The sequence below is a fragment of the Garra rufa genome, chromosome 10, assembly GCF_049309525.1.
Source record: "Garra rufa chromosome 10, GarRuf1.0, whole genome shotgun sequence".
Lineage (NCBI taxonomy): Eukaryota > Metazoa > Chordata > Actinopteri > Cypriniformes > Cyprinidae > Garra > Garra rufa.
Window position 1 is genome coordinate 27,782,189 of NC_133370.1, and position 12,683 is coordinate 27,794,871.

A 12,683-nucleotide genomic window follows, 5' to 3' on the forward strand; every position below is an offset into this window, starting at 1 on the left:
GTACAATTAGATAATACATGCACAAAAGTTTTAACGTTAATGGGGTAATGTGTGCTTTGGCAAGTTTACCGGATTTGGAAACATCTGAAACACCAGTGTGTGAGTGAATCTTAGATGATGATAATTTTAACATCAGCCGTATTTTAGAAACAGATAAACAGGACGATTAATTCTTGATAATGTCAGCAGATGTGTATACATCTGTGTTTATTACTGATTTCCTTCATTTGTTCAGTAGTTTACCTAAGACGTGTCCAGACAGTACCTTCTTGCGTTTGTCACTCTGAGACACAGCTATGAATTACTGCTTCCTCTTGGAATCGGGGTGGCACATCAACAGTTCCTGGCAGGAAAGCCACATGCTTTCATAATATTCCTATCCTCTGGCTCTTAGGATATACAAGATATCAGAATAAAATGACCATGATGTTTACAAACATAGCTCAGCAACTACAGAATATTATATAAAGCTACAATTAGTAAACAAAACTTTGGTTAGTAGTATCATGTTTAAACTCAAACTGGCCATGGATTGAAATGCTCTGGTCAAAGGTAATGTTTTAATAAAGCACAATATACAAACCACATCCTCATCCTACCTACGTCAGGAACAATCTTAGACATGTAGGAATGTGTTTTACAATTCTTATGCGAATGAGAAGTATTTTAGAGCATCTGTTATGCAATATTAAATTGTATAATGTTGTGGTTATTAACCTAGATAGATTCAAATAATCTCTGAATATCTGTTCAAAACAGCACGTAGTCAGGCCATCAACCATGTGCTTTCTCCAGTGCCATCATGCTGTCAAACAAAAGGATCTGTTTTGGCAGGACGTCTACATTGGAACAATGTACAGTCCAGGTTCAGGCCACCCCCTGGTCAGTGCGTGATGTTGTTCTAATCTCTGGAATCAAGACCACAGGGTGGACCAGGGAAGCGTCATCCAATGGGAGGTGCAGGAAAACAATATAAGATGGCAGTGTTAACATATTTAACTTCTTATTTTGCCTTTGATGTTTTAGGAGAACATTTTAGCTAAGGAGCAGGGGCAGAAATGTACAACAGTAGTTACTCTCAGGCCAACTTCGGCTTGGCTGCCAAGAAGATGCACAAGTCGAAAGGCAAGAGCTGTGGCTACTACATGAAAATTGTTTTCTTTTTCTCCTCGCTCATCCAGTCTCTGATCATCGCGAGTCTGGTGCTCTTTCTGGTGTACGGACAACCTGAGCACACGGTGGAGGAGAAGAGGCTGCAAGAGTTGGATCAAAGCGTCAGCAAACTCACAATGGAAAACTTCATTCTCCGCGGGAAGGAAAAGAACCTCACCAAAGTTCTGAATGTCACTCTCACTGCAAAGATGAACAATGACAAAGCTCTGGCTGAGTTACGCAAACTGGCGAACACCTCGACTGTGGCAATAAGGAGCATGCAAACAACAATGGTGAGATCTGGGGTTTATTTAATTAATTTGTTGCACATAACATTATGTTTCATTCAAAAGAGAATGGTCTAGTGTTTTAAGAAGGTAAAAGGTGCATTCAATTGCATGATTCTAAGAATGTTTCATTAACTTTCCCAGTAGGCTATGAAACAATAATTTCCAAAAGTTTAAATCACTTCAACCTCAAACTGTTCTTTTCTGCTCTTTTTATTACAGTCTCGATGTGAGATGGAAAAAAGAATGGCTATGCCTCGCGCATGCCCTCCGACGTTCTGTCCAGATCCAAATGGTGAGATTGTTCTTCAGAATATTTCTCAAAGTCGTGTTTACTCCAAGGACGAAAACTATGAAGATATAGTTCTAGACCCTTCTAAAAAAAACAAACAAACAATAGAAACCATAGCAGAAATTTTAATGGTTTCCACTAGAAATGTGACCCTGGACCAATCATAAGAGTCAATTCTTTAAAAAAAAGAGATTTATACATCATATGAATGCTTTCCATTGATGTATGGTTTGTTAGGATAGGACAATATTAGGCAGAGATACAACTATTTAAAAATCTAGAATCTGAGGGTGCAGAAAAAATCAAAATATTGAGAAAATCGCCTTTAAAGTTGTCCAAATGAAGTTTTTAGCAATGCATATTACTAATCAAAAATTACGTTTTTATATATTTACGGTAGGAAATTTATCAAATATCTTCATGGAACATGATCTTAATTAAATGTTAATTTTCTAATGGTTCTCGGCATAAAAGAAAAATCAATAATTTTGACCCATACAATGTATTTTTGGCTTGAGTCTAGAGTCACAAATACCATTACAAACCATCAACTTTAAACCATTAGAACCATTAAAAATGGTTTTCTGTAATGTGTTTTGGGACATATTCCATTAGGATTTAGTGGTTTTAACAAGCCACCAATAGAAGGACGACCTATTACCAGTAGAAACAGAACATTACAGTTTCCATTAAAACCAATGATGGTTTCTATTGTCTTCTTCAGCAGGGTAAAGTCTCAATATTAAAGAATAGCAAAATCCACACCACAGCTATAACAATAAAGGCACAGAGAAACTATATCGCTTAGTCACTTTCATGATGTCTTTTTTTTTTCCAGCTGAAGAACGATAAAAAATATTGACAACCATCAGAATCAATTCTGATATACCGATAAAGTGGCAGACATGTGCAGGGTTGCCAGGTTTTCAGAACAAAACTCACCCATTTGTTCTACTCAAAATTAATCCAAAACCAGCCCAATCATGTTTCAAGGGGGGTCCTCCAATAACAATCGCGTTCCAGCTGGTAAAATACACGTTTTGGTACAGTTTGCATTCCAAAGGCTAAATATAACATTATTGGGGTCGCTTCAACCCCGTACATGAAAAACAACCTGCGGCAACAGTATTTTAGTAGCCCAATTTCACAGGAAAAGCGACTTGGCAAAACTGTGCATGCTTTGAATAAACAGACGATATCGTCCGCTGGTAAGAACGCTAATATACAGTAGTCAACATTTGAAATGGATCAAAAGTGCATCAAAGTTGATGAGTTTTGATCCACTTCAAATGTTGACTAGTTATTGTTTTTGGTGTTGAACGGGTCTTCTTTTTTTCTACTTTTACACTGAATATTCTTGTCATTTGGAGTTTTTGCTTATTTAACACACTGACTGTAACTCCTGCATGAAGTTAAATGTAGAATTCTTGAAATCAACTGTTTCAATCACATTGTTTATTTTTAAAGACAACAACAAACGTTTGCAAAGCATGCTCCAGCAGTCAGAGGAAATGCAAAAGCTTGTGAAAGCAAATTTCACTCAGACAGTGGCCAATTTAAGAACTGAGCTGGATAACTCCAACAAAGAAAAGGATGGGTTTCACTTGGAAGCAATTAGACTGAGGCGAGACAAGGCTTTCCTTGAGGAACAGCTCATGTTGTACCAAACGAAGTGCAAAGAGGATTTTGTCTCTTCTTTACGAGGAATCCCTGACGTCACCAAAGAATTCCTCAAAAGGATCGATGACCTCTTCTCAAAACACATTTCGTTTCAGCTAACGTGTGACAAACAAAAAAATCAGCTCGAAGACATTCGGGAAAACTGCAGCAGTCTTTCAAGAGAAGTTGAGAACAAGCTCCAGTCGTATCTAAACATAGTGGGGGACAAGTTCACAAAAATTCATGGGGAAAACGCCAAATATCTGATAGAGAACACACGCCTGAAAGAGGATGCTACTTGGTGCAATCAGAATCGCAGTGTCATGATTCGCGAGAATCGCAAAGCTCTTGAGCAACTTCAGCTCAAGAATGACCAAGACAGTGAAAAACTTCTGCTGGAGAACAGAAAACTAAAAGGAGATAACGACCTGAAGGATAACCTTCTCTCTGTGAAAGAAAAAGAAATCAAAATGCTCACAAGCACCATTGAGACTCTCAATACTTCACTTGCCAGCTGCAAGGTGAGGTTAATATGATCTTTAAACATATAATTATATTTGCATTATAAATTAAATGTGTTTATAATGAACTTCAATTACTTTTCAGCCACACATGCGAGGTAGCCCATTCATGCCAAACCCCTTTGGTTTGCCAAACATACCAAATGCTGGTGGAACCGGTCTGAGTTCAACAGGACTGAGCAAGCCAATCATGCCATGGCCCGCAACCGGCTCCACTGGATCAGCATTTCCCAGTTCTAACGGTGTAGGATCAAGCACAAGATGGGGTAGCACAGGATCATTAAATACAGGGGGGACAGGGAGCCTTTCAGGTGGACTGGGTAGCACAGGATTAGGTGGGTCAGGATTAACTAGAACAGGTCTATCCCAGACTGGGACAAGTGGTTTGGGTGGAGTAGGACCAGGGTTGACAGCATTTGGCAGTGCTGGATCAAGCCCTACTGGAACTGGCAGTATCGGACAAAGCGGAACAGGGTCAATAGCATTCGGCAGTGCAGGATCAAGTGGAGTAGGAATGGGAAAACCAGCAATACCCGGTGCAGGTGTTAGCTCAGTTGGGTCTAACACACTTGGATTTGGAGGAGCTCTTGGAGGAACAAGAACACCTATGGGTGGGAGTGAATTAAGCCAAGGTAAGCCAAGCCAGGCAGAAGTGGTATTACTCTGCACTTTTCAATCTTTTTGTGCTTATTTTCATAATCCTAACCTTTTATGTTTGATTTACAGCACAGATAAATCTGCATCTGAAGGAGCTGCACCGTTATTCAGTCCCAACTTGAGGGAGTGAACAAAGTCCTGGCAAAATCCCAGGCGAAAGCCTAGCCAGAGCTGTCTATAATGATTTGAAAATAGAACCTAAAAGTACTGACCCTGCAAGTCTGTAATGTAAGTACTAATTATTAACACAAATAATAATTACATTTTGTGGGACGAAGTTGATGTCTTGTCATTTACGCTTGTATATATCTTATAAAAAATATATCTTGTATATATCTATCACTACAATTGTCTTTCATAGATAGTATTTTTGTAAAGTTATTTTTATTTGTTACATGGAATAAAAAAGTAAATGAAAACATGTTTTATTCATCTTATTCCTTGTTTTTAGCATTTTATTTTAAATAATTGTTGAAATAGTTCATACAGATAGATACTTGAGCAAAAGTTTTTGAACAGTAAGATTTTTAATGTTTTTTAAAGAAGCCTCTTCTGCTCACCAAGCCTGCATTTATTTGATTTGAAGTACATCAAAACAGTACAATTTTAAAATATTTGTACTATTTAAATGAACTGTTTTCTATTTAAATATATTTTAAAATGTAATTTTTTCCTGTGATTTCAAAGCTAAATTTTTCCAGTCACATGATTCTTCAGAAATCTGATATTCTGATTTGCTTCTCAAAAACATTTATTATTATTATGCTGAATAGATTTCTTCAGGTTTCTTATATGAATAGAAAGTTCAGAAGAACAGCATTTATATGGTCAAAATCTTTTGTAACATTATAAATGTCTTTATCATCACTTTTAATGAATTTAAAGCATCCTTGCCAAATAAACGTATTCATTTCTAGAATTTTTTATAAAAAATGTACTGATTTCAAGCTGAATGGTATAGTGTATAATGTTAAAGCTTTTTATTTCCAATAAATGCTGATCTTTGGATCTTTCTATTCATCAAAGAATCCTAAAAAAGTACTCAACTGTTTTAAATATTGATGATAATAATAATAAAATAAGTAATGAGTTTTTAAATCACATGAATAAATTACATTTTAATTTGAAAATGTTTAAAAATGTTTTAAAATTGTACTGTTTTGCTGTACTTTGGATCAAATAAATTCAGGCTTGGTGAGCAGAAAAGACTTCTTTTTCAAAAACATTAAAAATCTTACTGTTCAAAAACTTTTGACTGGTAGTGAACATATTAAAATAATGCACAGATATGGCTATAATGTTAAAATATACTATAAATGTATATGCCTTACTCATAATTACAGCGTAGGCCTGAAGTACAAAGCCCTAAAATGTTTTTGCACACTTTCAGCCTCTTAATAAGCCGGAAATGAATAGAACAAATGTGTTTACAGAAAAATACAATGACCCCAGGCCACAGGTGTATGACACCAATGCAGTAAAGTGAACATACGTACAAGAAGAACCATCAATGAAATTTTCAATAGGTCCACTTCACATAAGCTTAAAATAGCTCTGGCTAACCATCAGGCTATTGTCATTGTTTTGCGTCAATGGGAAGCACTATTTAAAACAGAGCCGCTCTCCAACCAAAGCAAACCCATTTAAGTGTCATACCGAGTCATCACTCAACCAACGTGCAGGAAGGTTGAAGTCAGTAAAGTGATCGCGTGAATGCACTCCAATGATAAATATAGAATCTATCTGAAATATGGATAATACTATGTCGACATAATGTAAAACAATTAAATGATTTCCCATGTCAACAAGCATCCTGTCACCAAGAATGCCAAAAAAGGTGAATCAGACAGAAGCCAAGAAACAGGGCGCCAATTAATATATAGAGGCGTCGCAGAAGGAGCCTGCTACCCAGCTTAAAGGATATCCTTTGTTTGACATACTTGATTTTCCACTTAAGACAGTAAGGCTCTCAAAGAGGGTAGACAGGTTTTGGTGGCTCTGACGTCGGGGACGTTGACAGAAATGTCTTTGAACTATCTTTGTACACACAGAGACATATACAGAAAACAATGCAATTATTGTCTGTGGATGAGTGGATGTGTTTAGTGCCAGTGTCTCTGACCTTTATATAAGCTATCTGATGTTATTCTCCTGATGATAGTTCTGAAAAAGCCCAGACTGAATGGTCCACCAGGGCTTTTTTATATTGCTGGCATCACGATCCGTTGTAACAACACCAAGTCATGATGAATTTTTCTTAGGGGTCTTTTAAAAATAAGCACGGCGTTCTGCATCTCGAGGTAAATATCCCTTCTCCACCCTCCTTCAGGAAACGCATAGGTGCGTATTATTATTACCTCCTTCCTACCTAGGTCACAAAACTCATCACCTTTTGTCTCTAGAAGCTAACGGTCTTTGTTCCCCCAAAGCACTAATTGCATTTCCTATTTGCTTGGCCCTTCTATGCCCACCATTCTGGAAAAGACATTAAGGGCCAAAGCCTTCTCTTGTTGACCTCTGCACATAGTCTCTTGAGGGTCTGGATTGCATAATTTTTCTAGGAGATGAAAATAGCATATGCTATTCAAAATGTGTTATTTGTTTAATTAAAACATGTGCTAAAAATATTCTTAAACTACGTGGAAGTTTTCATTAACACTGTACAGTACTGCAAATTAATGCAATTGTCAGGTGTCAAAATACATTCAAGTCATTTTTGTGAGTATAAAAAAGCCTTTCATTTAAATTATCAACCTTTAAAGGGGTCATCGGATGCCTATTTTCCACAAGTTCATATGATTCTTTAGGTTCTTAATGAAAAGTCTATAATATACTTTGGTTAAAAATTCTCAATAGTAGTGTAAAAAACACCCTTTTACCTTGTCAAAATCAGCTGCAAAAAATCAACTCATTCTATTGCATGGTCTTTTAAATGCAAATGAGCTCTGCTCGCCCCGCCCCTCTCTGATGTGGGATGATGAGCCGTAATGTTTACTTTAGTCGTATTTAGCTGCGTTTAGCGGCGAAACTTGCCAGCAAGCACATTATTAAGAAAGGCCATTTGCAAAGATGCATAAAAAACCCTTATAGTCACTTCTGCTGTGGGTGAAGCTGCATGAACAATTCGCACAAACATAGATGAGATTCAAAAACGAAAGTAATATTGTACTCTGCGCCTTCAGCAGCTCAGATGTCGGGAGTAAATGACTACTGCTATGTTCATTATTACATCCAACAACAGAACACCTCAATCGCTCAATCGGACACATTCTTGTCTTCCTCTGCACCTGAGTCACACAATGGCGATCGAAGTCGGACTGTTTCAGCTCGGTGAGAGTGGGTCTAAGATAAGATGCTCACGTCAATCAACTATCATGGGAGCGGTCTCTGTCGGTGTGTCATCACACTGACAAGATGCTGAGAATGACCTGATTTTAAAAAGGGGATATTGTCATGATCTGGGCTGTGGGGCTTCCCTCAGCCACCTGAGGTCGCTGTTTTCCCTTCCCTGCACTGCACTTCCCTAAGTATTCACTCCTGTCTTGTCATTAGCACTGATTACACTCACACCTGCTCACAATTATCTTGTCTATAAGAACTCTCATTTCCCACTACTCATTCTGGCTGCATTGTCTTCCGTATGGTTTGTTTCTTGTCTCTGTTTGCTGTCTTCAGTGTTCCCGGACCTTGTTTCCTAGACCTTGTTTTCAGTTCTGTTTATTTAGTTTGTATTCTAGTTGTGTGTGCCGTGTTGGCCTTTTGCTTTGTTTGTTTTGTTATTTTCATTAAAATACTACTTACCCGCATTTGGACCCAGACCTCCCTTATTCAGCGTGACAGATATTACTTTTAAAGATTAAAAAAATACCACTGGGTAGATTTTTATCATTGTAGGGTGGTTGTGTACACAAACTGCTAGCACACATTAATGTTCAAACAACATGTAAAAGTGAGTTTTGCATCCGATGACCCCTTTAAAATGATTCATGAATCTGCTTCATGCTGATATAATACAGACATAAATATATGAGCAATATCACACTTGTAGACATGAGATATGGCTGTATATTGGCACTGCTGTGATACGGCCATAGGTACAAGGCCGCAGAAATGCCATAGGTTATCATATATACAGCCATATCTCATGTCTACGAGTGTGATATTGCTCATATATTTATGTATTATTTATAATAGACATATTTAAATACATAGATGCCTCATTGGCTGCTGCAACGGCACCTCAACACGTCCGGGCAACTTTCCTTAACTCATATCAGTACAAGAGAAAAGATACCTGACTCGTCTGCAGCTTGGGCATCTACAAATCATCGCACAAGAATAAAAACAGATCTCGGGTATTATCTTTCACAGGTAAGACTGAATAGTTGTTTCTGCTTGTTTTTTGGTCATTTTTAACGTTATGTTGGCAGCTTAATTGACAACCAGTGACAGACTATTAATAGCTAGTAATATCGCTAGTTAGCTGTGAAAGCTGAGACTTCGTAAGAAATCATGAAGTTTAAATTAATTGTTTTCCACCCTTTAGGGTATGTCGAAAAACTTCCATCTCATTTTCTTTTCAACTTCAAAATCGTCCTACCTGTAATCATCTAATCGTCCTTTTTTTTTTTTTTTACGCGGCCGCTCTCATGCCCAAAAACATTGATGCAAATTTGAACTATAAACAAGTACATTCTCGCTTGAAAACCTCTTCAAACTATATTCCGTGACACAAGAACAGTAACATTTATAAAATGATACTGGATTTGGCTGTCCATCATGACACCCGCTGTAAGAAGTACCGCAAGCGGAGTAATATGTTTATAGGTTTTCTGCCCGAAATGTGTCAGTGTGTGAGAGACTTGTCACAGAGATCAACTTTGGTGGTTTAGCTTCAAATTCCTCCACTACTCATGCACTCCAACAACACACGTGTCGGACACCAGGTGGTGCTATCATTTCAGTACATTTCAGGACTGTGGAAGGGCTAGAAGGCCAACTCTAAAGCAAACCCTTTTTTAACTCATTGTGAAGACAAGCCAATTAAACACTCTAGCTTCATCCATTTTAACTAAATGACCTGTGTCTGCTAAATGCGATGTCCAAAGTTAACAAAATATACACATTTCTTTGTTTTCGTGCATTTGTGTGATTCCAGAGAGATTACTATCATAAAGTAAGTGACCATCTATAAAAATAATATATTTTTTGACAGCCTAATCCACCTCATTAAAAAGTTCTCTGGTAATGATATTTTGATCCAATGCATTTAAACAATACATTCCCTGCCGGAAAAAAATAAATAAAAAAAATTTATCCAGCCTGGTCATGGCTGTCGGCACGCTGGTTTTAGAGGGGTTTTGGCCACTTCTTTAGCTGGTCTTAGCTGGTCAGGCTGGAACAACCAAAAAAAAAAAAAAAAAAAAAAAAAAAACAGCTACTTCCAGCTTAATCTTGCTATGACCAGCTAACCAGCTTAGACAGGTTTTAGCTGTTTTTTTTTTCAGCTGGGTTTTTAATACAATTTTTTACTATTACTATATTTTATTGACTATAGAAACCAGCATTGTTAGGTATCAATTAATAGTCATTATATATAGTTATAAGTTTCATCTTTAGTACAATAAGTTTACACTTGAGTACAAATGACTTTATAAAGCCATATGTACCTATTAAAACAGAAAGTGGTAGGGGTCCTGCCCTCACTGATTGCTGATGGAGACTGACAATGTAATTATCAGTCAGTGTTAATTATAGGCCTACGTGCTTGTCAAGCTGAACAGCCGTCCGTAAACCAATTATAATTTACTCTTTAGGTTCTAAATGACAGTGACCGTTTGAAAGTTATTTCATTGAATAGGTCTCTTATATTATGAAAAGGTAGTTTTAAGAATAAATTTTATACAGATTTATTAGATTTGAAATATTCTATTAGAAAAAAAGATCAACAAATTCACTGTCATCTCAAGCTAAATTTAAAGTGTCTTTACAGAAGCAACAGAGTGACAATTTTATAGTTCATTGTGTAATTACTGGCCTTATGCTTATGTCATGACACCACAAGTCACTAGACAGATAATTAAATGCAAATATTTTCACAGCATTTCATTTTTTAATCACGTTTTCAATAATCAGTTGTTTAGTGACCACAAGTATAGCAGGGTTAACGATTTAAGATCGCCCCCTACTGACAAAAGTAGCAAAATATGTGATAAAGTGACATTGATTGTCCTTGATGTTGTTTCTACAATTTTAAATAATGTTTTTATTTTATTTTGATGCGTGAACTGGGCACACGTTTTTGTAAAATATTAGCCTATGTCCATTATATATATCTAAAAAGATATATAGACATTTTGTTTTTATTAAAAAGAATATTCTCTAGTACAGAAAGAAAAATTCGGTAACACATGGGATCAAAAAGGCATCTTAACTGAGAAAGAAGTATAAATATTAAATATAAAATACATTGGTAACACTTTACAATAAGTGTCATTTTGTTACCATTAGTTAAAGGAGTAGTTCACTTTCAGAACAAAAAATTTACAGATAATTTACTCACCCACTTGTCATCCAAGATGTTCATGTCTTTCTTTCTTTAGTCATAAGGAAATTATGTTTTTGAGTAAAACATTTTAGGATTTCTCTCCATATAATGGACTTCTATGGTGCCCCCAAGTTTGAACTTCCAAAATGCAGCTTCAAAGTGCTCTAAACGATCACAGCCGAGGAAAGAAGGCTCTTATCTAGCAAAACGATGGGTTATTTTCTAAAAAACAATTACAATTTATATACTTTTTAACCTCAAATGCTCGTCTTGTCTAGCTCGGCAAGATGAGCGTTAGATTAAAAAGTATATACATTGTACATATTTTTGGAAAATAACCGATCGTTTCGCTAAGACCCTTCTTCCTTGGCTGGGATCATTTAGAGCTATTTGAAGCTGCATTTAAACTGCATTTTGGAAGTTCAAACTCGGGGGCACCATAGAAGTCCACTATATGGAGAGAAATCCTGAAATGTTTTAATCCAAAAACACCATTTCTTTATGACTGAAGAAAGAAAGACATGAGCATCTTGGATGACAAGGGGGTGAGTACTGTACATTATCTGTAAATTATCTGTAAACAAACAATTGTTCATGTTAGATTACAGTGCACTGACTGTTAACATCTTGTTATTTTAATAATGCAGTAGTAAATGTTGAAATTAACATCAAAATCAATAAATACTGTAAAAGTATTGTTCATTCTAAATTCATGTTAACTAATGAACCATTTTGTAAAGTGTTACCAATACATTTAGGCCTGGTTTCACAGACAGGGCTTAGAGTAAACCAGGATTAGACCATAGTTTAATTAGAACATTTAAAGGAGTAGTTCACTTTCAGAACAAAAGTTTACAGATAATCTACTCACGCCCTTGTCATCCAAGATGTTCATGTCTTTCTTTCTTCGGTCGTAAAGAAATTATGTTTTTTGAGGAAAACATTTCAGAATTTCTCTCCATATAATGGACTTCTGTGGTGCATCTGAGTTTGAACTTCCAAAATGCAGTTTAAAAGGACTCTAAATGATCCCAGCCAAAGAAGAAGGGTCTTATCTAGCGAAACAATCAGTTATTTTCTAAAAACATTTACAATTGATATACTTTTTAAGCTTTACACAGAGTACACACAGAGCTAGACAAGACAAGCATTTGAGGTAAAAATGTATATAAATTGTAATTTTTTTTTTACTAGATAAGACCCTTTTTTCTTCGGCTGTTGTAGTCTATAGCCCTTTGAAGCTGCATTTTGGAAGTTCAACCTCGGGGGCACCATAGAAGTCCATTATATGGAGAGAAATCCTGAAATGTTTTCCTCAAAAAACACAATTTCCCTACGACTGAAGAAAGAAAGTCACGAACATCTTGGATGACAAGGGGGTGAATACATTATCTGTTAATATTTGTTCTGAAAGTGAACTACTCCTTTAAGTAATTTTCTTGAGACAAAACAAAGGAACTGATCTACATTTAAAAATCAGTCAGTGCAAGGTTCTTTGAGTTGAAACAGCTCAGACTTTAGACTTTAGACATTTTAGTCTGGGACTAGGCTTAAGGTTTGTCTGTGAA

At 36.4% G+C, this 12,683-nt stretch overlaps 1 protein-coding gene across 1 annotated transcript; it reads left to right on the forward strand.

Moving 5' to 3' along the window:
• The first annotated feature begins 1,025 nt into the window (after positions 1-1,025).
• Positions 1,026-4,981, forward strand: plvapa (plasmalemma vesicle associated protein a). The gene is made up of 5 exons (XM_073849173.1): positions 1,026-1,445; positions 1,662-1,734; positions 3,199-3,911; positions 3,997-4,543; positions 4,638-4,981. The coding sequence occupies exons 1-5, from the start codon at positions 1,059-1,061 to the stop codon at positions 4,688-4,690; spliced, it is 1,773 nt and encodes a 590-aa protein (XP_073705274.1). The 5' UTR covers positions 1,026-1,058; the 3' UTR covers positions 4,691-4,981.
• The last annotated feature ends 7,702 nt before the right edge of the window (positions 4,982-12,683 follow it).